Source organism: Alosa pseudoharengus, unplaced genomic scaffold, assembly GCF_046254945.1.
Source record: "Alosa pseudoharengus isolate Yale_2024_CS ecotype anadromous, Long Island Sound unplaced genomic scaffold, YU_APseudo_1.1 YU_APseudo_1.1_scf_18, whole genome shotgun sequence".
Classification (NCBI taxonomy): Eukaryota; Metazoa; Chordata; class Actinopteri; order Clupeiformes; family Clupeidae; genus Alosa; species Alosa pseudoharengus.
Window position 1 is genome coordinate 29,144,836 of NW_027468650.1, and position 26,509 is coordinate 29,171,344.

Here is a 26,509-nt window from a genome sequence, read left to right on the forward strand (position 1 = left end):
CGGTAGGTATAGTGGTTGGGACATTTTAAGTAGTCAGAAGTGAAATCACGGTCATGTGACATTCAGAGAGCAGCCCAACGAATGTACATCAAGAGAAGAGACTACTATGTGATATACATTTGAACTTACAATATATTGTGCATTATTGTCCAGCTGCAAGTCTGAAATGCAGGGCCTTGAAATTAAATGTGTGCATATTTTTTCTATGATGGCAATATCCAATTCATCTAAAATAATCTCCCTCAGTGACAGATATTCCTTGTGTCGTGTTACATTTCAAAATATAACGGTTCTCTCCCCATTTTCAAATAAAACAGACATTGTGTATAAATGGACTGGTGAACATGTCTAATGCATGTCGAGAAAGCTGAGAGTGTAACAGAGATCTGGATTAGGCCTACATTGATTTCAATTGATACGGACACCGCAGAATAACTCAGCAGTCAGTCATAAAGCATTGTTCATTAGCTACAACAGTCATATGGATTTTCTGATCCTTACAATGAAAAATCTTCTTGATAAAAAAATATAACAACGAACCCCTCCCCTCCCCCAAAACTGTGACTTGTTTTCCATAATCCGCTTACGGTGTGTCATTATCAGTTCCATTCTGCCAGACTATGTTGTCAGGGTGGAGGTGGGAAAGCTGACAGGCTTGGAATGAGAATAATGACAAGGTGTGTGTGCTCGTTGTGATCAGATTTCTGCTGGAAACCCTCAATTTGGTCCTACGCAAATCCTCCCTTCACACTTAATTTTTATTTTCCACCATTTCTCAAGACAATCCTTCTTACTAGGTACTCAAAAAGAGAAAGCAGTCTTGTCTGAAAGTCTGTGTATGGTGTGTGTTCTGCCAGTCACATCTTTGAAAGCCACGGCACGGTTTGAAATGGGGATCACAGGGTTACATCCACCTGCCAGGGCAGACGTGAGGAGGGGAGAGGAGCAGAGATGTGAAATTAGGGAAGATGGATTGGGGAAGGGGTGTGAAAAAGCATCAGGCACTGTGGAGGAGCTGCTAGTCAGACACACTGTCATCTCTGTGTCTACACCACATCAGACACACACACACACACACACACACACACACACACACACACACACACGCAAACACACACAGATAGACAGACAGAATGATAGACAGACAGCAAACAGACACCCACACACACACACGCATACAAACACATACACACACAGATAGACAGACAGACAGACAGACAGACAGCAGACAGACACACACATACACACACACACACACACACAAACACACACACACACCACACACACACACACTCACACAGAAAGTTCTGCCTTGATTAATTACCAACGGTCAGTTACCCAAACAGATCTGCACTCGATCAGTGTCAAACCAGGGGCAGATCTGCACCAGGTATCAGAGGCTGTCTAAGTCAACGACCATGAAACAAAAAGACATTTAACAGAAACCCATTTTAGATTGTATTTTACACTTAATGCACCGAAGACTCGAAACAAACAGTGGTACACCGTTGCCTACCAGAACTGAGCCAGAGCTGCGCCTGCTCCAGATAAGGGAGGGAGGCTCTTGTACGACATACTGTGGATACGCTTTGGGAGTAATGGGAAACATTAACAACGAGGCCAATAAATACGTAATTTTGCTGCCCGCTAGAATGTCACACTAAGCATTGACATTTCCTACATGACTTCACAGTGCACAAAGAGCAAGAAAAGTTGAACATTAAAAGTAGTGGATGCGGTCTGGGGGTTTTGAACACAACACTGGCACACAGTGCAGGACCAGCTATCCGTCCAGACTGCTGTGGCTGGGTTTTGCCACAGTAAGGGACAGACCTGCTCCAGTCTCACTCCAGAGTCATAGCCGAGAGAGGCTCAAGATTAACGTGCTGACTGTGAAAGTGTAAACATCAGTGATTTCTTATAGACTATGGATTAAGTCTTGAGAAATGTGCAGTTTCCCATTTTTGTTTAAATTGATTTGACTGCTTGATCTGAGTATCGGACTTAACTCACCCGCTGCTGACCGAAGAGTGTTTACTATTTTCCAAATGCCGTAAATGTTACTGGGAGTTGTGAATATTACGGTATATATGCACAGCTCTGAGGAACCCTTACAGAAAGGGAATGGTAAAAAAACACAGGGTAATCAGGGTCTATTGACTGACAAAAACAAATAAAAAAAAAGCTGTTTCTATGATGTCTATTGAAAAAAGCAACATCATGTAATTCGACTGTTCAAATGGACAAACAATTAGATTAGGCATTATCAAATATTAAATAACATAAAATATATAATTCATTCAGTAATAGTTGCCAACCAATGCATGAAATAAATGCTGGTTCATTTCAACTTAAATGTAAAGGATTACATACAGTATCTGGGTATAGCAATGCAAGTGTGCACGGCACATTTGGTGGGAAAAAGAAAGAAAAAGTGAGATGTCATCCGAATGTGAACAGCCCAGCGAAACCCAAACGGTGTGGGCCTGGCCAAAGCTAAAAATAGGACGTGTGAAATGGAGAAACAGCAGAGGAGAGAAATGTTTATTTGTCCTGCCTGACAGATCATATCTGTCATAATATGAGGCTGCATTGACATTTCCCACATGAGTTCACATCAGAAACCAAATAAGGACATTTTAAATTATAAAAGTAGAGGCTGCTTCCAAGCAGTTCAAGAAAAGAAAAAACACTTAAAATTCACATCCCATCTGAAAAAGACTCCATCTCCGCAAATGTAAAAACTTGCCAATATTTTTTGTAAATCCCAAAAACCCCTAACCCTAACCCAATACTGTACCACTTCAATGTATGTCTGAGCCTCAACAGAGGAATAAAAAAGCTTGCATCTTGCTCTGCGATGAGACCACAACAGCTCTCTCCTTTGTCAGGATGAGTTGTGGTCAAGAGGGGCCTGCGAAAGCATGCGTGTCACACACTCATACAAGCCCATATCTCAGCATGGGAGGGGAGGGGGGGGGGTTTATAAATCAGGTGTGTGTGTGGAAGGGAGGGGGGGGGGGGCGGGGTCCGGAGGCAATTACTGTAAATAGCTGACATGAAGCAGTCCATCAAGTCAAATAAAATTGCCTGGGAGAAACCTGACAAGGTCTCCTCCTAGACATGTATTGCATGTGTACTGCTTTCTGCTTTCATTGGCTTCCTATCAACCTCTAATTCATTGATGCAGGTCAAGGCCAGGTCAAAGTGTTGGACTTCATGCATGTAGTACAGGAATAACTTAGAGGATCAAACAGCCTGTATATAGACAAGCATTGTCATCTTGGTAGTCACTCGATTAAGGATGCAATGTTGAGCCCAATAGTACTGGTACATAGACAAATAAGCATTGACAAAAAGGCTCACATAAATTTGCACAAGACGGACACACAGAAACACACACACACACACTGGCATAGCTACAAATGCAGACAAGGGCATAATGAAACAAGCACAAACCAAACTGAACACACAAGTAAAGACACACTCTCTCTATCTCACACACACCTTTATATACTGGTCAGAGATAAACAAACACAAAGATACTGAAACAACACAAACAGGCAATCTTTAAACAAAATGCACACACAGACATACACCTCAGTGGGCTCAAAACAGCCTAAGGCACAGAGCACCCAAGACAAGGGAAAGTAAGATTTATTCTCACCCAGGCACTCATCTAACTCAGTCAGACCTGCATCGCATCACACACACACACACACACACACACACACCTATGCTCACATGCTCACTCTCTCTCTCACACACACACATACACACACAGACTCATACACACAGGTAGGGAGGCCCTGGCTTGATTAATTGCCAATGGTCAATTACCCCTCACACAGATGGCCTATCAGGGTGAAGGTTGATGGGGAATAACACTACTGCGCTTAGCCGCGCCACCCACATCCGCCAGACATGGCACGCCCCAGTATCCTTCATGTATCCTTCCCCTTGGGAGAGAAACTATTTATTATACTCTTCTGGACAGCTACTGCAGGGAAGCACTCTTGGCTGCCTTCCGGCTGACTTCTGGTACGCAGAACTGGCAGGGTGCAGACAATGACAACCATCAGGTATATGAAGCGAGTTTAATTTATGCACATTGAAAACAAGCAGAACAAAACTTACAGGTAAAAACAGAACAAAACAAAAGCAGAATTAGTAGAAATTGAAAAAACATGTAGCGTTGAATATTTAGTTCCATAACAGAAAATTCATTTTTTGACAGTTTTTTTTTTCTTTTTTTTCCTGAAATAAAGAATAAAAACAGTTGGCATAATTATCAATTAGCTTGTGTTAAGGAGCACCATTTTTAAGTGTAGCACAATTACTATTCTGTCAACAAGCTATGTAACATTGCCATGTGCTTGTAATACTCAAAATGTTAGGGAAAAATATTCATATACGGTTTCACACTTTCAGCTTGCGCTGTATACAGTCCAAAGGTGAGAGACTTGGATGGATGACATGAGTTACGATGGTCAAACTAACCTGTAGTTTAATGTTTAAAACCGAGAAAAGCTACAACAGACACACAGTTTGTCGTGAGTTCACTATACAACAAAAACATTGATACTTCAACCATCAAATTTCAACTAACAAGAGCCTTCATTGGCTACAGAGCAGAACTGGCCAGTGCCCCTAAGTACTGTATCTACACTGTGATTGTCTGACTTAGTCTGGCTCAGCCAAACTTTTCTTTCTGGGCGGGCGAAAGCACTGGGCACCACAGAGGGTTCCTCAGCGAGGCACAGGGGCTTGCTGACTCAGCACAAACAGGAAGAGCTGTCTCCAGGACGACAGGCCTGAGACTCTGGAATGCGATCAACCATGCAAAAAGATGAAGCAACCTAGGACACATCCGATGAAGTCATGCAAAGCAACTCCTGTGGCGTCATCCGCTAAAAGCAAAAAGAACATTTTAAATTCATCATTTTTATTTCATTAGGCTCTGTATTGTTCACAGGGGTCGAACAGTGATTATTTCCTCTTCAAGTTCATTTTTTTTGTTGGGAAAAAAAATAGACCTCATTCCAGGATTTTTCCTCTGTCCTGCACGCGACAGAGAGCTGAAAATTTAGTTTTCTCAGCAGAAGAACTTCCCGAGGCTACTGGTGAGACACTAAACTGACGTCCTTCTAGGTTGGCGTGGAAGCGAGTCTCACAGTATTAAACAGGCGTCGGCTGGCATCGGTCAGTAACATGGTCCCACACGGAAGGTTTCTCACATCTCATAATAGACCACAAAAAAGCAACAACAAAAAAACAGACGGACAAACTACGGTATCTACTATAGTATGCATGAGGTGATGGTGATGATGACATCGATACTTGGGTATCCATCCAAACAGCACTGGTCACAAGTAATCCCTTTAATAGTCATCGTAGGTGTTCACGTCTGTGAAGTATGCGTTGGTGTATGTTTTTCCGGCAAGCTGAGGGTTGAAGTACTTGTTTCTTTCCTCCAGTATCAGGTTATTCTTATTGAACGCCTGTGGGTGAAAGAAAACATATATATACATAAAACTTCCTGAAGTGTCCTGAAATTGGTATTTAAAAACCTCCTTAAATAGGCTTCATTGTGATTTAAGATAAAAGAAAATCAAGCAGTTTTAACTAAATGCATGAACATTTTATAGAATAGTATCACAGAAACAAAGCCAGACCAAGCCAACTTAAACAGACATCAGGCACTATGATAAAACCTAATGGTACGATAAGAGTTTGTGTACCAGTAGGATATTGGCAAGAAAAGCAATCATCTGGCTGCTATCTCCACATCAAAATGGCCACACAAATAAAAGATCATTGCATGGTAATGATCGTGACGGATGACAAAAAGTCACGAGGACAAGAGATATGTCTAACAGACACCGAGGCACGGGGAAAACAACAAAACAAAACAAAACAAAAATAAATGTCGAGCCCAACAGCATGCATACAACATAAAAATGGGGTCATTTCAGGGACAGGGAGGCGGGAGGGTGGTCAACAGAAAAGCTGGGAGATACTGTACACTGCCTTCTCAAAGGCCAGTGAGTAAGACTATGGGTGGAGAGGATGGCTTATGGATGGTGAGGGGCTAGAGGGGAGAGAGGGCATTAGTGCCAGCCGACCTGCCACACACGAGGGGCTGTCACGGGAGGGTGGCAGAGTTCGGAAGGAGGAGAAGAAGAAGAGGAGGAGGAGGAGGAAGGAGTAGATAGGTAGGTGGGTAGGCAGCGAGTCGTAAAGTAGGCGGAAGGCTGAGCTCTGCTCGAGGGTGTTAGTAGAAAATCTCCAGGCCACACGGCACGCCAATGTTAGAGGACAGAGGTTGGTGCAAGCTGTGGTCATCCAGGGGCAACAGTATGGAAACGTCAGGCTGCAAAGAGGAATGGGCAAGAGTCACACTAAGCTCCTAGGACTGAACCTACAAGCATTGTTTTGTATGTCTTGCCCTATGGTGGAGGACACTGAGATGGGCAGATACTGGCTACATATGCCACTGAGATGTTCTAGGGCGGCGTTTTAGTTTGGATTCAAAGTTGTCCAAATTCTGTCTCTTCTTTATTTTGTCATACTATAACAGAATTTATCTGGTGCCCAACTGCAACATTTTGGGCACTTAACCACAACAAGCCCAGGAGGCCAACTACAGTGGGCCACTTTTTGGAGGCAAAGGATCTGATAACAGATAAACATGGCATATGCAAAGAAAACATGCATTTGACTGAGGGCCGGCAATTTATTAGAATTGGACTACCATAATTACATGAAAGATCGAGAGTAGCATCAGAACACCTGAACACATTGACATGGACTCTCTCATGGCTACTATCCTGGTTTAGTGTATGATGTATCAATGATACAACTAACAGCTTTCCTCTGTGGTTATAGCAGTATAACATGTTGGAGTTAGTCTGTTGGTGCAGCACTGTAAAGGCTTGATAGATCACTGTAATGCATCTGGTAATTACATATGTTTCTCTCATATCCACATACCTCACTATGAATTATTTCATGCACTACTCTTCAGCATTCTTTATTGGCATGTTTCATTAACAGTGTGATTGAAACTCTTTTTTCTCAGTAAGCTATGCAATATTTCGAGGCAAGGTATATTATAAGTCTTATAATTTTCATTTATTTCAGCATTTTGCAAATCTTATTTTCCCGCTGTTAAATTATTCAACAGCCAAATTGACCTACAAAATCATCAGTCACACAGCATAAATGAGATGAGCATTATTTCGCCCCCGATTCTCGAGCCCCTGGCGAGAGCATAACTCTCGGCAGAGTGTGTGTGTGTGTGTGTGTGTGGGGGGGGGGGGGGCACACGTGGGCACTGAAGTACTCACTCGCTTAATACAGTAAAGTTTCTCTTTGTGGGGGCCCATGCTTGTTAAAAGTTTCTCTTCTGCCCTCACTAAATGACTCAACCTGTTTCAGTCCTATTAAGGGGAAAAAAAGGCGCTCACTCGAAAAAATAAAGATGCTGTAAAATGTAATTGCACTGAAATGTCTAAGGCTTTACAGCAAAGAAGAGTGAGCGCATAGGCAGTTTACCTTGAGAGCGCTTGACTAGTCATGACCTTTGGAGAAAGCGGTGTATGAAGACATGCGCACTTACACAACACTGCACATCGACAAGACATACAAATACACACTCTATCTCTCTCACTCTCTCTCTTTCTCTCTCTCTCTCACAAACACACACACACATACACACACACACACATACAGTACACACACATACTATACACACACATACTGTACACACACACACAGACACACATACACTTAACTCCAAGTAGGGGTTCTACATTAAGACACACACAATGAGGACGCTAATGGTTGGAGGAGGGAGGGTAAAGGAGGACACAGACCTTAATGGCTTCCACCGAGTCATACTTGTCCAGCTTGTTGATGTGGTTGGTGATGCTGGTGTTCAGCGGTGCTGCGGAGATGGGGTGGATCACGGTTGCATCGTGGGACTGCTGCTGATATCTCTGGCAGTAGGTGTACACCAACAAGGTCACCAGGCAACCTAATATGGAGCTGCTCAGTCCCACCGCGATCATGTGGAACACGTTGAAGTCTGTTGACAGAGAAGGAGATATTAAGTACCAGTAATCCCTGAGTAACATATACAATGAAAAAAAAACAGAAATCCAATAACTTCTGAACGATGTGCTATTCGCACTAATGGAACTGCACACTAATCAAATGAAAAACAGTTAAACTCTAACAGTTAAACTCTAGGTTGCTACAAGAAAGAGCAGTTAGGAATTCTATTCACCTTAAACATTTAATTTTCATACACATTGTTCCTTGTGCTAAATCTTTTTTAACAGTGTTGCATCACACTCAAACTTAATTACTCACTACAAAATACTCTGTACCTAAGGATACTCAATGATAAGATTGATTACATGCATTGCATAAGAAAAAAGCGTCCCAAATTGTGATACAGAGATCTCGGTGGCTATACATGATGTAAAAACTAGGTGCAACAACAAGACAATCCAACAAGGTGCTATTCTTGTCCTTTACTTAAGGACAAAACAACCCTGGTCTGATTTGGTCAAAGTTTGTAGAGTTTGAAGTTGAACTCTCCACTGTGTTCTGCAGTTGGGGCCATTAGAAGTCTAGCACAGTGAGATGGCATAAAACATTTACCTCCACACCGCCGGTCATCTTGACTGGAGCGAGCGATGGATACTTCTGCAGGAAGGGGGAAAAAGAGAGAGTCAAGACGTGGAGACACGGTACTCGTTAGGGTGATGAATGGCCGTCCGCTTTGAAAGTGGCGAAAGAATTACTGGCGAATCCAAAAAGGAATGGATCCTCATAAAACTGAAATGGCTGATAATTAACGCCGCACCTGTAGAGCTTTACGATAAGCTGTGAGACTCATTAAAATAAATGAAGTATGACACTTTGTTGTAATGAGCCGTAATAGAACGTAACTCAGGGAGAAGGGCCTCGAGCTGTGGAGGGGACACATAATATTTTTACCAGTCCCACACTGAATGTGACAGGAGCTTCGCATCGTCTCCAGACTAAAGGGCGACTGCATACGCTAACAGGACGCTAACTGTTCATCTCAGGCTACATCTGTGTCTATCAGGCAACACTTGATAGGGAGACTGCAGAGTTTATTAAAGACTTGCTGCCTTTACTTGGCTCTCACACGTGTAGAATGAGTAGCTCGAGTCACCCACGCCCCTGTGCTGGCGAATGCAAATGATACTGTTACGTATCGCTGTAATGCATTTGTTCGATCTGCCTACTTAGTCTCCGATGAGGGAGGTTGGGAGAGACAGGGGAGAGGGATGAGAGCCTAATTATCTCTCGCACAGCTGCAGCGGTCGATGCGCCTGCCGTGTCTCGCGTTACCGGCCTGTCAATAAGGGGAGATCCCTGTTTGTCCGGCGCTCGATAGAGCCGTCGAGGTCGAGTGGCGAGCGCCGGTGAGCGAGGAGGGACGGACGTGGACCCACCTGGGATGAAGTTGGAGTCGGGCGGGCAGGGCCGCGTCTCGCTGCTGTTGCCTGAGCACTGGTTGCCTGTGGGGAAGAGGACGTCACAGTGGCGCAAACGGCTCTGGGCGCCCAGAGCGTCACAGCGGGTCCACTCGGACCAGTCCGACCAGCTCTCTGGGGTGGACACACAAGAAGAAGCATGATAAGCTTGAAATAATACAGCTCAGAAATCAAAATCTTTCTTCAAAATCTATAATGATACCTTCACATTCAACAAGCTATAGCATGCCATTATTCACCTATACTAGAAGAACATTAATCCTGACCATATGTAAATCACACATTTTCAGCAGCAAAGTGAAGTAAGCCCTCTAAACCACAGAATGGAATAAAACACATGTGACTACAGGTACATTAATAAATTACATTCTGTTTTGAAGGTAAACAATTAGGATAATTGAGCGGTTGATTGCCATGCTAAGCAGTTCAAGGAGAAATTAAAGTAAGCTACTTTCCAAAGTAGGGTCCCTTAATACTCATTAATGAGGCTTGCATGAGGCTTGCAGGTGAATTAAGATGAATAAGTTGTTGTATGAACCTGTGTAGACTTGGTATTCAATAGTGTTGCGGTGTTGACATTTGAGAGCTTGGCTCAGTAGGGATTGAATGTTTTCTGAGTTTTTGTAAGCTAAAGAGTTACAGATGGCTAATTGGCTTTCCCTAATGGGCCATCATAATAAAGTATTACACAGATCATGAGGAACAAAGCATTTATTGGCAAGATAATAGCAGAACTTTGCTTGTTGACAGAATTTGCACTTTGCCCCAATTTTTAATTAGGGCCGTAAGTCAAAAACACATACACTGGCCAAAAAGAAACCCGTGAGGTCAGACGGCATCAAAGGGTCAAGCCAGCCCTTGACAGGGCAGAATGGATGATAGCACTGCAGCGAAACGCCTCTCTGTGGCTTCACTTTCACAGCAGTATCCGTCGGCAACCCACGCACAACATTCCGGCGTATCCGTCGGCAACCCATACTAACATTCCGCGGAGTGCCAGGGAGAGTGGCCTGATGCAAGCGCAGTGTAATTAATTGGGTGATGGAGAGGGGCTGGACGCGGCAGATAAAAGGTCATCAGAGAGCATCTGTCGGAGCACGGCTAATGGATGGCCTGACATTTGCATAGAGCCAGTGCTTCTCCCAGCACTATGTGTTTAACCCTCTGGGGGCCCCTGATAGGCTGGATCTGGAGCAGAAGCGCTGATCACCTTATTGGCTTGTTTCACTCATTTTAATGTGTTTGCCCCAAATAGGGCATTACGTTTCAAATGCTTGATTCTCAAAGGCTGACATTTGAACTGTGGAGTTCTGACAAAGTTATGATACACACACACACTCAACGAAATCAGCAGCAGCATGTTTTATTTTTGTATTTCAGAGTATGCATGCAGATACATATTTAACAGTGTGTGTACATGTGAAGATGTACAACTGAAGGTGGTTATAAGTGTGTGTGTGTGTGTGTATGTGAGTACCTGGACAGGGCTGTGTGTTGCACAGAGCCTCCTCAGTATGCAATCCCAGGCAGATGTCTCCTCCGTAGGCCGGTGGGGGGTTGCTGCAGGTGCGGGTGCGCATGTAGTGCCCTCCTCCACATGTCACCGAGCATTTGGACCAAGGTGACCAGCACGACCAGCCCCCGTCCACTGCAAACAACACAAGGACAACATTCACTCTGAGATCCTACAGTACGCATGCTATCAGCGACGGACAAGCAGTGCTGAATGCTAAATCAGAAAACTAAGTGAGTGAATCTGGCAGACTGTAAATGTAGCCTCACTTCATAACAAAGTACTAAAAAGCTTGTCAAAACAGTTATCTAAAAGTTGTCTAACAAGTATTTTCTATTGAAGAATGGGAAACAGCAGGAGATAAAACGCAGCAGCAGCCTAAGAAAAATAAACCTATTTCAGTGGTTAAAGTCCTGTTTCAATACTCGACAGAGTTAAACATAAAATCGACACCAATGATGTGTGAGTGTGGAAATGAAAGCTTTCATCATAACATTCCTGATATGAGCACACGAATATAGATAAATATATCATACATGGTAATGTGCTGTTTGATCATCAAACGCAGCCAAGCCAGGCCAGAAGTGCACATATCTGGCAGGCACAGTATGCCTATGTAAGGCAACGCAGTGGAACACCAATCACCTTCAACATGCACTGTCTAATTAGGGGAGTATGTGACCTCGCCTGTGAGGCCAATAGAGCGTTGAACAAATTTCGCAGATGGAGGCAGGATCCCAGACGGATGTGGGGCAGATCTGGCCTGGTTCTGGCCCAGCGTTTTGGGGGTGACTGCAGCACAGATGTGGAGGAGTGCGCTACGCGCTGCAGACAGCTACCAGACCCCCGGTCCCCTGGTGGACCAACCCTGACCCCAACTCTAATTAACGAAAGTAAATGAACCATCAGTTTTCCCCCCTCCAAGCCCACTCTACCCACCCCCAGCCTCCCCTTCCAACCCCCCTCCAGCAGCATCAGATGTGATGGCTGGCAAAGAGCAGTGGCGGTAATGAGCGCTGGTAAAAATCACAGCCACCTCACCACCTAATTATTCCCCCCCGTAAACAAGTCTGGGGCTGTGTGTTGCTATACGCTCTGCTCTCCACTGCTCTCTTTTTTTTTAAAGGAGACCATAGAGACTGAGAGAGTTCCAGAACATTCTCTCTGAGAGGAAGGATAATTCCAAAATGTTCTTTCTGGAAGGCTGGCCGTTGAGTTGCAGAAGGTTCTTCACGTTGTGAAGTCTGAGACAGACTCCTAAGTCACCTAGTACATTTTATAGCAGCTATGAAAAAGTAAAAATGAAATCCTGAGGACACACTGAGTGGGTTTATTCCCTGTATTTTATGAGAGAGAGAGAGAGAAAGAGCGAGTGAGAAGATGGGAGACAGAAAGACAGAGAGAGAGAGTGAGGGGGGAAAAGAAAAAAATCTCAGCTCCATTCCAAAATTGGTTTTAAAAGAGGCCACAATCGTCAGAGAGGGTGTAATTGAACACCTCAGAGGCTTTAGTCATCTTCCCCCGTAATTTCTCTATCGGAAAGTGACAGATCAGTCAATTTCTGCCACCGTATGACGGATCGTCTCATCTCTTACAGGGGCGGCAGCAACAACAAAACGATTCATTAGCTTCCAAGCCAGATGAATGCTAGCTGGAAAGCTAGCATCGCTCTCCCCAGCTCCTCACACACTGCTAATGTGTTTCAAAGCTCTGATAGAGAGCAATTCTCACCTCCTGGGACAAAACACCCAGAGTTTAGTGAGTGAGAGGTGGGAAAAAAAAATCCCCTCACCTCACACGACAGGTTCCAATTTCATCGGACTTAAGCGCTCCAGTCTGAGATTAGGTGCAGTTATCCCTATTTTTTCTGATTGTGATCTCTTTAAATTAACAGGACTTTCTTTCCATTACTGCCAGGCACATCCTCCCTATCAGCTCAACAGACTCCAAAGATTGTTCTCCGATAACCGCTGACTCGGATGCGGATTTGGCCCTGATACGGCCCTGATCTGACATGAATCTACTTGGATTGTCAACTGCTTGCTGGATTGTGGCAAAAACCACACACATACATCCTGTACATTTTTTCAGTCACTAGCTCAGCCACCTCCTCAGAAGAGAACTCTCACTGCTGAAGGCCATGAGCCGCTAAGTACAGGCATCTTTCATCAGTCCAGCTTGAACACCATAAAGACTTTTTAACTGGAGGATTGCCTTAGATTTATTTCTCCCATTCTACTTCATTGAATTTTTCCCCTTGACACTTAAGAGCACCTGACTCAACTTTTATTATAAAGATTTGTTTGATATAATTTCTAAATCAACTATCATGAAAGTTCAAATTAAAGTCCCACTATGCCACAAGGCCAGTGACTACTAAAAGTTCCACCATGTCATAAGACCAGTGAATACTAAAGGTCAACTGCGTCACATGGCAAATGACTACTGAAGCTCCACCACGTTACAAGGTCAATGACCACTGAAGCTCCACAACGTCGCCATGCCAGTGACTAATAAAGTTCCACCACCTCACAAGGCTAGTGAGTACCGGTACTAAAGTTCCACCACCTCACAAGGCCAGTGAGTTCTTAAGTTCCACCATCTCACAAGGCCTGTAAGTATAAAAGGACTCCAGATACAAAAGGACACCAGAGGTGGGGGTCAGATCCGATCACCTGTTGACTTCATATGAAAGCCATGAAAGCTCTCTGTACTGCATACGTCAGAGGAAACTACAGAGGAAACTTTGTGTGTCTGTAGTCATCTTCCGGCCCTTTGGGAGTGTGGGCTGAGGCGATGGAGCAGGGAAGCTTTTGACTGTGGAGGATGATACATCACATGCCTTGAGTTTGCGTCTCAATGGGCCCTTCACAGGATGAGATGACCATTACAGGCCAATCTGCTTGCTTCAAGGACACTCTCGACCGGATGACTAAGCAGAACTGAGCACCGGTGCCGATTTTGGCTCGCCGTGACTTACAACGGCACACTCACAGATACGATGATGGATAGCTGTTGGCGAGAAGCCTCCGGCGAGAGGAGCTGTCAGAAGACGCTTGCCTCCTCCACCTCCACAACGCGAGCGTGATTGATAATGATCTCAAAATGCAACTTCCTCCTTGTCTGTTGGCGCTCACGTCCTTTTCTGCCAGGTGTCCTTTTAACAACGTAGAGCGTAGCAACGTAGACATCATGATGGCATGACGCCACTCCAGGCGATGAATTTTCCTCCTCTCCCGCCTGCGACAAGGACCACTCGACTAATTAGCGAACACCCGTCCTAGCTCCAAGCCCATAAGTGTGTTGATGAGAAGAAACGCATTGTGTCTGAGGCTTCCTGTTGCTCGGAGAATAATAATCCTCCCATGTAATTGCACACACAGGGAGACCATGGGGATTGCTCTCCAGATCCCCAACAAGAAACCGAGGGCTGAACAGCCACAAACAGACACTGGCTTTCAGCCGGCTGGCACAGGCTTTGGAAAAAAAAAAAAAAACTTGTGCAACTTTTTAGAAGGATTTTTCATGATTCATTAACTGCAATTTGCACCCTAACATTTCTGAGAGTGAAAAGGTAACCTCGTTTGAACCATAGAGCGGATGAGGTAATAAAATTACTCTATTGAAAGAATGCAGTAAATGGTGAGGCTCAATAACACACAAATGTGAACAGTGGGTTGAGTTTGTGGTTGCCGTGTAATCAGAGTGGATATACAGTATTTCTAGATACATCAGTCACGGTGTTCATAGTGCATGCGCACCATTTTGGATATTTCAGGTTTGTTAATGTGATTTAATATATACTCTTTGTATATTCTTGGCCACACTTTTACTTGTGTGTACATACTTGTGTACGTGTGGGTACGTGTGTGTGTGTGTGTGTGTATGTGTGTGTGTGTGTGTGTGTGTGTGTGTGTGTGTGTGTGTGTGTGTGTGTGTGTGTGTGCGTGCGCGTGTGTGTTTTCTTCTCCTGACCTGGACACGGCGTCATGTTGCACTCCTGGTACTCTTGCGCGGGCCCCAGGCAGCTGAGGCCTCCGTATTTGGGCTTGGGGTTGGTGCAGGTGCGCTTGCGGCTGCGGATGCCCTGGCTGCAGTCACGACTGCACTGAGACCAGGAGCCCCACGCTGACCAGCCACCGTTCACCGTCAGGCCTGTGATACGACCGGAACGCAGGAGGTCACCTGAGGGTGGGGGGGGGGGGGAGAGAGAGAGAGAGGGAGAGAGGGAATGAGAGAGAAAGAAAGAGTGAGGGAGAGGGAGAGAGGGAGGAGAAAGTAAGGAGGGAGGGGAAAGACAGATCGACTTTTATTTAACAAAACCCCTACTTAAAAAACATTAACTTAACAATCAGCAGGCTTGCAGATGCAGATTGTAGCAAATGCCACTCAAACATAAGCCAATGTTTCCCCCACTTTTAGCTGGCCACATATCCAGTCCCATAAGAACAACAAGTTGTTGACTGACTAGCAGAGGTTCATCTAAATCAGGCACATTTAAAACGCTAAGAGAATTCCCAGACTCATATCTATTCTAGACACTGCTGCTCCCTTGGAGCCTTTGTTAGCAAATATAAAACTTGAAACATATGGAGAACATTAGGGAGAGTATCAAGCCTTTTTCTGTGGCACAGGGACAGGAAGCGGCCTGGGAGTTGCACCACGGTCATAACAGAATGTGAGCCTCAATTGATATGGTGAATGCATAAAGAGTCCCTGGTCCACTGGTGCTTTGTATTCCTTTTCCTGCTTCAGCTGAAGGACAGAGTGTTTAAGCAGTCACATGCTGACATTTGTTGGTAGAAGCAACTATGGATGGGGGGAATAGTTTGTGTTTGTGTGTGTGTGTGTTGTTTTTGTGTGTGTCACTGCATGTGTATGGCTCCTGTGTTTGTATGTCCCCATGTGTTTGTATAGACCCTTTCAAGAGAGTTCCATCATCATAGTTGAGCATCATAGTTGGCCCCACAAGACTTCCTTTTTAACATTCCATATGTTATCTTAATGCAGAGGAGGTAGATTGGGACCCAAATAGAATGTTCAAGCACTGTTTTTGTTTTTATTGTTGAAAGGGTCTATATGAGATGTTTGTTTGTCACAGTGGGTTTGTGTCTGTATGTTTGTATGTCACAGTTGGTGTGTATGCACCTGTGTACAGTGAACACAGTGCACCTCAACAGCGAGTGTGTGTGTATATGTGTGTGGTGTGTGTATGTGTGTGGTGTGTGCATGTATATGTGTATGTGTATGTGTGGTGTGTGTTTGTGTGTGTGTGTGTGTGTATGTGTTGTGTGTGTGTGTATGTATGTGTGGTGTGAGTGTGTGTGTGTGTGTGTATACCTCAGTGGTGCTATTGTGTATCTGTGTCTGTGTGGGTGCCGACAGCCGCTCGGAGACTCCTTATTGATTCAAGTCATGTTGGAGGACTCAGGACTCGGCAGCAGCAGCAGCAGCAGCAGCAGGAGCAGCCTTGGCTGTGACCTACCCTCTTTATCCTCTGCCCACACCAGCACCCCCTCCTCCACCCTCATCAGACTCTCTACACTCCATAATCTGCTAACACCTTCAAAACAAAAGGGCCACTTCCCCCACATGCCAAACGGCACACCACAACTCCTCAAGTGAACCTGCAAAGCAAACTCCTGCTGGAGAACATGCGGCACTCCTGTCAGTAGGTTTACACGCACAGTAGCACAAGTCGAGCTACAGTTATAGCCCAGCTAGGTCATTTGACAGGACTGCTGCCCTTGTCAGAGTATTCATGCACTGGAGGGGAATCGCTTTATTGACCGAAGTATGCATGTCTTTCTCTGCTACGCTAAATGGTGATTTGCTCCCCTTCCTGTTCACAAACAGCAAAACATTCCATATTAGCTTCATTAGCTTGCTGACTAGCAAACTTGGCATTATTAATCTCTTTCACTCTGTCCTGATGTGCCTTAGCTCTTTATCTGTTCTGGAAATACATGGGTCCTCTTAGACCATTCTTAATAAATGAGTGATTTATTATATAAGTATTGATTTTTGCATTAGAAAAAGAGACTAATTCTTATTCTATTACAACACCATCACAATGGTTATTCTATCTCCAAAGGCCTTAGAAACTTAGAGCCAAATGTGGATTTACCATGTCCTAGATTTGCGTCTGTGTGTGTGTGTGTGTGTGTGTGTGTGTGTGTGTGCGTGTGAGAGAGAGAAAGAGACACGTCCTCCTTCCTCTTGGACAATCAGATCAAGGCTTCTTCTCTCTCCAGGGAAAAAAAGAAGGACTGCATCATGTCATCTATAATCCAGAAAATTAATCACTCGCATGGATTACGGCGCTCAACTCAGACACAATTCCCTGAGCAATGGAGGCTTTGTCAAACGGTCGCCATGGAGCAAAGTGGAGTGTCGGGAGTGTCGTGGGCGCTTATTAAAAGTTAGTGAGAGGGCAATTAAGGGCTGCTCCCTGATGAATGTGGGACGGGTCGCGCAACAATGCACACAGAAGATAATTACCGCAACATCCGCGTGTGTGAACATCGTAGGTTATCAGTGGTGACCGAGATACAAATATGAGCCACCCCCCCCCCCCCCCCCCCCACTGTCAACGCACCCCATGGCTATGTGTGATTCAGTGCCTGTCGGTGGATTTATAAATCAATATATCTGGCCCCACAACCTTGGCTAATGAGAAAGACAGAGGTTTTCCTTTGTTGGCTCCTTCAAAACAGTAACCTGTAAACAGCAGTGGTGAAACTCATTTGACATATCAGCCAGTATCCTCGAGGAGAGAGGGGGAAAAGAAAACCCCACGAGCCGTTATTGAGTGGAGGGCATACGGTGGTGATGGCAAGTAATCAGTTTTTTCTAGAAGCATCTGGCCTTCTACTGTGAGCGAGAGGTCGGGATCAGGCCGAGGCTGTCCCCTTGACATGCGATTTTGTTTCTCTCAGGAAGAATGGTGGCATCTCTCTCGGACCGCATAGAGTCAAATTACACCCGCCCGCGCCCAGGGGCGCCTTAATACCACCCGAGGCCCCTGGGCTACATGTTTTTTAAGGACCCCCCCCCAACCGCAAATATTATTTATGATTAAATGATACCCGGCCCGCGATCTGACCCGACACATAGCGTGCGCTTTTGGTTAATAACATGCAGTGTAGCCTATCATTATTCAGCATGTAAAACCTTTACATAAACAGGAACAGAAAGCCCTCGAATCACGTCAGCCTACCCATGACATCGCTTATCAAAAAGGCTAGCCTACTGCACGAAAACAAGCGTTGAACACTGGCTGTAGGCTAAGTTAAAAGATGGGTACACATGGACGTTTAAAAGCTTTTCAAAAGTGCATGTGTTTGTCGTGTCGGGGGGTTCCCCAGGAGTTTTTTTGAAATTCTGTCTACTTAACACACCAGTTTAACGCAGTTTGGGAGGGACAGAAATTTAGCCTACAGAACAAGCTGGCTCATGTGACGTGAACATGGCTACCTTATGCATTATCACTACACTACATGGAGACATATCTCACGTTAACAATGGAGAAAACATAACATAGACGTATATGTGCGAATGGGTTAGCACAAACGTAGCTGTTGGTGAACGGAGATGCAGATCACTAATTCATTTATTTGCGCCACAGCCCATGTTCTGCGTTCACTCCAATGAGACAAGTGAAATACATGTTTTTAAAGCCGTTTCATTTCCAGGCTATTTGTTACGATATTTACCTGCTATGCCTTCTGTTTTCATGGACAGTTACAGGAATCCACGTCATTCGTTTATCGTTGCTTCATACCTACCCACGTTATCTCCAGAGTTTGTATGATAAGTGTGTCAGTCAGTTTCAGCCTCTCCTCTAGCTCCTCTACACCCGTTGGGATTTATTACGTTTTGTTACATTTTGTTACATTTTAGAATTGGAGAAGACAAAGGGGGCCTCTGCATGGATGTAGCCTAATTGTAGAGCAGTACGATGTGCTCAATTATTTAGGCTAGCTCGGCTCCAGAGTAGGCTAATGACGCCGCGAATACGGACACGACGTTTATTATTATTGATTATCATTATTATTATTAGGAGGCCCCTGATTGGTCGAGGCCCCTGGCCTGAAGCCCAGGTAAGCCCCTGCATTAAGGCGCCAGTGCCCGCGCCATCATTAGTATTGTTCTCTGGCTCATTCTACTTTTGATATAGAGCGGGGATAGGCCTCAAGGTCCACACACAAAGCCTTTGAGTTTTGGCCAACATTTTTAAAAAATGACATTGGCATTCCTCCTCAGGACAAAACCTACATTAACGCCACCAAGATCAATTGGTATTGTCCAGGAAGCACAACTGCAGCAGTTTTTCCTTGAACATTTCTAAAACGATTTGCTGATGTGCTGGCACAGGTGAATGAAAAAAATATTCTGAGCTCATAAATTAACTGCAGGACTCATTAGAAGTGGTCAAAGTTGTCAGTGAAATTTGCAAGCAATTAACTGATAGCCGTCAACTGAGCTATGAGCAATGGAAGTTCATCAGGTGCTGCCAGGACAGTCTCCTAAATCTAATTAACTTATGTCAACATCAGCATACATACCAGCATCAGTACAAAAGTAAAAGTCTTGTGTCAGAGGAAAGGGTTCAAACTAGGAAGCTCAGATATCCGTCAATTCCCATTTTTCCTCAGAAAAAAAGATCAACACGGAGGCTTATCTGCAAAAAGCAGATTTGGATTTCAACTTTGCTAAGGGAAGTAACTTCAAAAAAACGTTCCATCTTAAAATGTCACCGACGTCTGATAGTCTGGCTGCTTTGACTTTTGAAAAATATTAACATCAGACACACAAAGGGGGCACAAAGTATTAAAAGCTGATAAAGTGACTCATATCTGTAACGTCCCATGATAAATATGAGGCAAAGGCCTCAAAGGGGGCTTTTCTTCACACTGCATTACTTGTAAGCGTATTATTGGTCTACGCATGCAAATTATACCGATATACATACCACACATAACTGTAAAAGATCAGATTTCATGTTCAATTTTTTTTTTCTAGAGGCCCAAAGTAGTTCACCAATGAATCACTAAAGGAAGAAAATCTGAGTCATGCTAACAGTATGCAGCCTTTCATCTATCTGTCATGCAGTGTTATAGATTACAGGTACGCATAGTTACCTATAACCTACTGCATTTACATCTACAAAACTCCACTTGGCAAAGACTTTCATTCTTCGAAAAATATGATATTTAATGATATTTGATCAATATGATTACAATGCTTTTACATTCATTCCATTATTGCTATATATTTTTGGGACAAAAGCGTCTGTCAAATCCCATAACCATAACCATAACTTTCCATGAACCACCATCACAACAGGAGCCCAATCCTCTCTGTGTTCCAGTATTGCTCTCCTGGTTGCCGTCCTCAGCCGCAGCTCCATGTAGTTACCCCCTGAGTCTCCACATCAGTTCTGTGTCACGCTGCTTTAGTGCCTCCTTTCAAGCGGCTGTAGCTTATAGATTCAAATCGATAAGGCGAGGCCTGGTGGCGAAGCTTAATCTTTATCAAGTGGCAGTCCATTCCTTTCAGCCCGCTCATCTGCTCTCCTCTCTGGCTACTCTCTGGCCGCGTCCCGGCCATCAATACACACCCCCTTCAGGATGGAGGTAATTATGGGGGGGATGTGGCCCTTGGCTTGATTTAAGTGAACCACTGGCCTCTGGGCCTGCGGAGAGCATTCATCCTGCAGAGGAGTGTGTGTATGAGAGGGGAGACGGACGGAGCGTGCAGGGGGAGGGCAGCGGAGCGCCTGTGGATATCGGTCAGGAGTGATAGGTCTTTAAATGGGAAAGGGTGGTGATGTCAACACACACACACTCTCTCTCTCTCTCTCTCTCACCTTTTTAGTGGTAATCTCTTTTTTTCTCATTACATTCTCTCTCTGTCTCACCTCCCCTAACACAAAGACACACACACACACACACACACACACACACACACACACTCTCTCTTTCTTACTCTCTCTATCCAATAATTTTGCTTGCAGTCCCCCTCTCTACCCCTTTCTCTCCACCTCTCTCCACAGGCAGACAGTGAGACTCTTTTTGGTGGAAATGATGTGTGTGGTGGAGACAGTGGCAGCCATTACTGTAACAGCTCCAGCAGGTTTGTTTGTAACTGATATAGACTGATCTAATTTCCATTAAAAAAAATTTTTTTTTTTAATTTCATTCGTCTTATTTGTACTAAAGTTTTCAAAGCGAGCCAGTCCCCCCCCCCCCGCCCCCCTCTTTCTGTCCTCTGAGGTCAGTTGTGGCCTACTCAGCGTTGGAGGGCATAAAAGCACTGGACTTCTTTACTATATCATTGTATTGTGTTTTAAAAGAGGGGAACGCTGTTATGTTTAGTGTCAATGGCGTCATTCTCTTTACACTTCCAATTAGTGCTCCTCTAATTTGAGTCACCAAAGACAGCCTTACTGCACCCACTGGGTCCCCAATAAAAGTCACTGCCTTTTCTGTAAATGGGAAACTCAGTGTTTCTTTTTGCTGTGGAACAGTTCCAATTAACACATCTAATTCTGCCTCTAATGAACCACACAGAGATTTTCCTTTATTTCTTCCAATTTACATTGAAAGCTCCTTTTAGAAGCGGCAACAAAGAGGGCTCAATGAGGGTATATGTGATGGGTGTGTGTGTGTGTGTGTGTGTGTGTGTGTGTATGTGTGTGTGTGTGTGTGTGTGTGTGTGTGTGTGTGTGTGTGTGTGTAGGATTTTTTACTCAGACTAAATTAAGTTGGCTTATGTCAGTTGGCTGTTGGCTTCTGTTGGTTCACATTTACCACCCAATGTTTTTTTTGCATCAAAAGCTTCACTGGCGCCAAAGACAAGGTGGTGACGCAAGCTATGCCAGCTGTGTGGAAATCATTATGTTGTGTGGCTGTGCTTCGTTGAAAAAGCCTCCCTGCTGGGTTCAGGGCCTACAGGGTGGCACTCGTATACCCGCTGAAGGTCTGCCCGAGAAACAGGACCCCCTGTTAGAACTCAGAGCCCCAATAAACAAACCAGCGACTTAAAGCTTCACCCTTATAGCTGTTCTAGCTGCTGCGGTTTCTCAGTTATCCGGAGGATGATGCTCCCCTTCCTCCCGCCCTGCTGCTCCTGATAAGCTGCACATCAATTAGCAGTGTGTTTATTAGTGTGTTTACCACCTCTAAATCAGGAAATGAGAGATCACAGCATGGCAGCTGAGAAGGAAGTAGGTTGATGGGGGGGTGGGGGGGGGGCTGTACAGCGGCGGCGGCGCCATGATGCCATGCCTTGGGGGAGGCTGGGTTTTGTTTTTGTTGATTTTTTTTTGCCACGGTCCGGAGCTCTAGGGCGTCTCAATGGATTCCCCGTTCATTAACACGCTTGTTTCGTCTCAGCAGTGCAGAGAGGAAGAGAAACAGAAAGAGAGAGAGAGAAAACAAGAGAGAATGGGGGGGGGGGAAGTTTAAACAGATAGACAGAAGGAGGGGGAGAAAGGTAGGAGGGAAGGAAGAAGAGAGAAGTGAGAGAGAGAGAGAGAGAAAATAAAGGGAGAGAGAGAAAAAGAGGGAAGGAGAGCATGAGGACTCAGAAAGACTTGCAGTCAATAAGAGGAGGGGGGTCATTTACACAGCGAACTCAGGAAGCTTAGAAAACAGCTGTAATGGGTCTACATGGACCAGCAAATCGAGGGAGGACATAGATGTGAGGAAGGGAGAGAATAAAATGAAATGACAAAAGAAAACAAGAGAAGAAGAGGGAGAAGAAAGTAGAGAAAGAGTGACAAAATGAAGAGAAATGAGACGAAAGGGAGAAGTGAGAATCGTCATTACTGTAGATTACAGGAGAGGAAGAAAGAGGAGGAGGAGGAAGGGTGGAAGAGTAGGAGGGGGAAGGAAAGAGAGAGAGACAGAGTGAGAGTTTGAGTGAGCGAGAAAGAGAGAGAGTGAGTGAGAGTGATAGAGAGAGAGATAGAGAGAGAGAGAAAAGGAGGGGCTGTTAGATCTCACCATCCGTGGAGCAGCCTGTAGAGCCGTCGCTGGAGCAGTAGCGCATCTCGATCCGCTGGCGGCCCACCTCCAGCAGGTTGGGGTCGGGCACACGCGCCTTACACGTGTAGCGGAAGCGCTGCTCGTAGTGGCCGCCGTTGTCCGAGATGTTGACCGGAGTCCAGGGCGTCCATGGGGTGGTCTTCTTGAGGTCTGGACAAGGAAGGGTGTTGCAGGACTGGTACTCCTGTAAGGATGAAGGTGATGAGAGTTGAGAGAGAGGGCGGGAGAGAGGATCTTGGTTGCTCAAATTCTCCCTATTTCAAAATAGAAGATTAAACGGTCTATTAATGTGGACAGCTTCTGAAATATTAAACTGTGATACGGTAGTCTTCATAAGGCTTGATTGAACTTAAATTTGAAACTGAATGAAAAAAAAAGCTGTAGATTACCTCCTCATATCATCATTTCATATCATCATGTGTCATCATATATCTCCACCATCTTATATCACCATACGATAATAAGTATAGCAACAAATTATCTACAGACATCAGTTACAGGGGCACTGAATCAAACATGGCATCAAAGGGGTCAGTGTTGCCTCCTCAACATGGACAGTAGAGAGAACACATCAAGCATTACATCAGTCCAGCCTGTGAAAGAGATCACAAGCCCAGCATCAGTCATGCCTGCGAGACCAAAAGCCTGTGTCAATCATGCAGAAACCTCCTGTGGTGAGTGTGTGTGTGTTGTGTGTGTGTGTGCATGTGTGTGTATCTATATGTGTGTATGTATGTTTGTGTGTGTGTGTTTGTGTGTGTGTGTGTGTGTGTGCGTGCGTGTGCATGTATATGTGTGTGTGTGTGTGTACGTGTGTTAAAAGTAACTAAATTCCTGTGGTGTCATGTGGTGTTTTTTTTTTGCTAGCTCATACAAAATATGTCCATTATGCCCTTTGCTGAACATGGTGGGTCACAAACGGGTCATTGATAAAGCATTTATAATAGAGCTTAGACAAGGGGGACAAGGCATGAAAGGAAGAGAGAGGTAGAGAGAAAAACGAAACAGCTGTGCGCAGACTGACACGTCCATTTTGCCTGGATGCTTGGCTTCTGAACAGCCTGTGGTGCGACCTCACACCTCCACTGTCTGCCACCCCATGCAGCCATCAGGCTGATCAAGATTCTCTTTGGAACTAAAGAGTTCTACTGTAGAACACACAACCTACAGATGGGTTCTGTTTCATGGTTCAATAACCATGTTGATGACTCTTCATGACTTTTATTGTGATGTCTACTGTTCTTAAAATAAGAACGCGGATTGCACTTACTTTAAGAGGTCATTTTAGACAATTGTTTTGTTTCACTCTGAAAAGGACTCAAACTTTCTATAATCGCTATATAATCAACAAAAACCAAACATTTGGCTTCCTGCAAGACAGCGTTTTTTAATGAAACCAGCTGCCCATGCACGACTGCCCTACAACGTGTGGCGCGTGCCCTTTCCGAGGAGACGGAGCCGTAAATTTAGTTCCTGCTTGGCTGTGTCCTCTTTTTAGTTCCCCTGAAAGTCCTTCAATCACTCAAGCCATCAGTGCAGAGCGATAATACACCACTCTCGCCAGGTCTACAGGCATAATGATCTAGAGCCTCTTCAAATATTAAAGGTTGCCATTTAGCCATCAGAACACACTCTGACATCAAAAATATAAATAGAGACAAGAGGGGCGTGTGTGTATACGTATTTCTGTGTGTGTGCGTGTGTGTGTGTGTGTATGTGTGTTTGCGTGTGTGTGTGTGTGTGTGTGTGTGTGCATGTGTGTGTGTGAGTGGAGGGTGGGGGGTTATGAATTGTGGGTAAGCGATCTGTTCATCTGGAAGGCGAAGGGTTGATGTGGCCATTTTTCCTCTATTTATTTATTTATGCTGAGTAGACCTTGAGTGATTGCCAGACCTTGACAAAATAAGATAAGAGTCTTCTGTGTTCATCCGTCAAGATGTCAGCACAGGCTGGAGGAGCGAACAGGCACACACACACATGATACACACACACACACACACACACACACACACACACACACACGCCCCTCTCCTCATACACATGTATCTTAAAACAAATACATTGAGGTAACAGATAAAGTTGGAACAGGGTTTGCTAAAGGGTTGGCAAGGAGAACAATGCAAGACCAATAGGAAGAATAGGAAGAAAAAAGAACCCTTCCATTATACACCTTGACATCTATTACAGTAGACAACATTATGAAAATACATTATATTATGAGGAGATTTTCATGTCAATTTCATGACTGTTCTAACCTTCTACATTACTGTTAACTAATGTACTCAGTGAGTAGTCCACTTCCAGCAAGGCTAGTGAGACCGATCTCTAAAAGCCAACCATTTCTCACGCTGTCGGACATGGCAGGCACCGTGGCCGTATTTTGATGTCCAGGCAGCAGACAGCAGCAGTGCTCGGCAGACAAATGGTTTCACACTTTCATGCGAGCCATCTACCAAGCCACAAATCAACACCCTGACAGAGGATACGTGTGACACTGTGTGTGTGTGTGTGTGTATGTGTGTGTGTGTGTGTGTGTGTGTGTGTGTGTGTGTCTGTGCGCTTGGTGATCGTGTGCGTGTGTGCATGTAAGAATTTCTAATGACAGGCTGTGAGACTTCTCATAGTGTGAAAATCAGAAGTGTTTACGTGTGGACAAGGACCATAATTGGAGGCTTCTTCAACAAAAGCACACATAAGAATGTAATTTCTGAAAGAAGCGTTGCGGTTGGTGAGAAAGAGGGTTTATTTTTGGGTCTGTCTTAGTTATACTGCACTGTTTAGGAGTAGACATCTGTCATGTCTTTGTTCATTATCACGTGAAATACTCTAGATGAAGACAAGATTAAAGAAAACATACATTCTCTCTCACGGCAATGTGATCAAAAAGCATCTAGCGGTAGAACAAAAATAGAGATGGAAAAAAAAAAAGAGTATCCAACCCCCACACAAAAGACTCACAACGACTTTCAGAGTTGTGGCGCGTGGGTATGTATCAGCATATGAAAATCCCTTAATCTGTCTGGAGATGAAAATAAATTTGCAATAAAAAAAAGTTCACTTTGGGAAAACACTTTCCTGTGGGAAATAATCTTGCCTTTGATCCAGAAAATCCCCACCCCACCACAGCCCTCATCCACCCCCCATATGCCTTTGCATCTATGGAGCTAATAAAAGCACATTAAGGGTGGAAAAACAGGGGACCGCTGGCATTTCACCCTCAGTCGACAAACCAGTGCCTAACATCTCTGTGTTTCCGCGGATATTAGCGGAAAGTGATAACTCTGCAGAAGGCAGCGAGACATGACGGCGGCCATGTGGGGACGCAGAATTGGATTCAATTAAGCAGCGGGCGGGTCGGCGCTGGATTCGCCAACTGGGGCTGTTCGTCCACATTAACGACAGGGAGC

General features: G+C 44.7%; 1 protein-coding gene across 1 annotated transcript in view; it reads right to left on the reverse strand.

Annotated features, from left to right (window-relative positions):
* Positions 1 to 4,089: 4,089 nt before the first annotated feature.
* The window catches only part of sema5a (sema domain, seven thrombospondin repeats (type 1 and type 1-like), transmembrane domain (TM) and short cytoplasmic domain, (semaphorin) 5A), a 114,774-nt gene continuing 92,354 nt past the window's right edge, over positions 4,090 to 26,509 (reverse strand). Inside the window, exons 16-22 of the mRNA XM_076290834.1 lie at positions 23,061 to 23,286; positions 15,025 to 15,234; positions 11,014 to 11,184; positions 9,495 to 9,650; positions 8,671 to 8,715; positions 7,878 to 8,089; positions 4,090 to 5,501 (exon numbers count right to left, since the gene is read on the reverse strand). Of these exons, the coding sequence (XP_076146949.1) occupies positions 5,382 to 5,501; positions 7,878 to 8,089; positions 8,671 to 8,715; positions 9,495 to 9,650; positions 11,014 to 11,184; positions 15,025 to 15,234; positions 23,061 to 23,286 (1,140 nt within the window). The 3' untranslated portion in view covers positions 4,090 to 5,381. The remainder of the gene's footprint in view (positions 5,502 to 7,877; positions 8,090 to 8,670; positions 8,716 to 9,494; positions 9,651 to 11,013; positions 11,185 to 15,024; positions 15,235 to 23,060; positions 23,287 to 26,509) is intronic.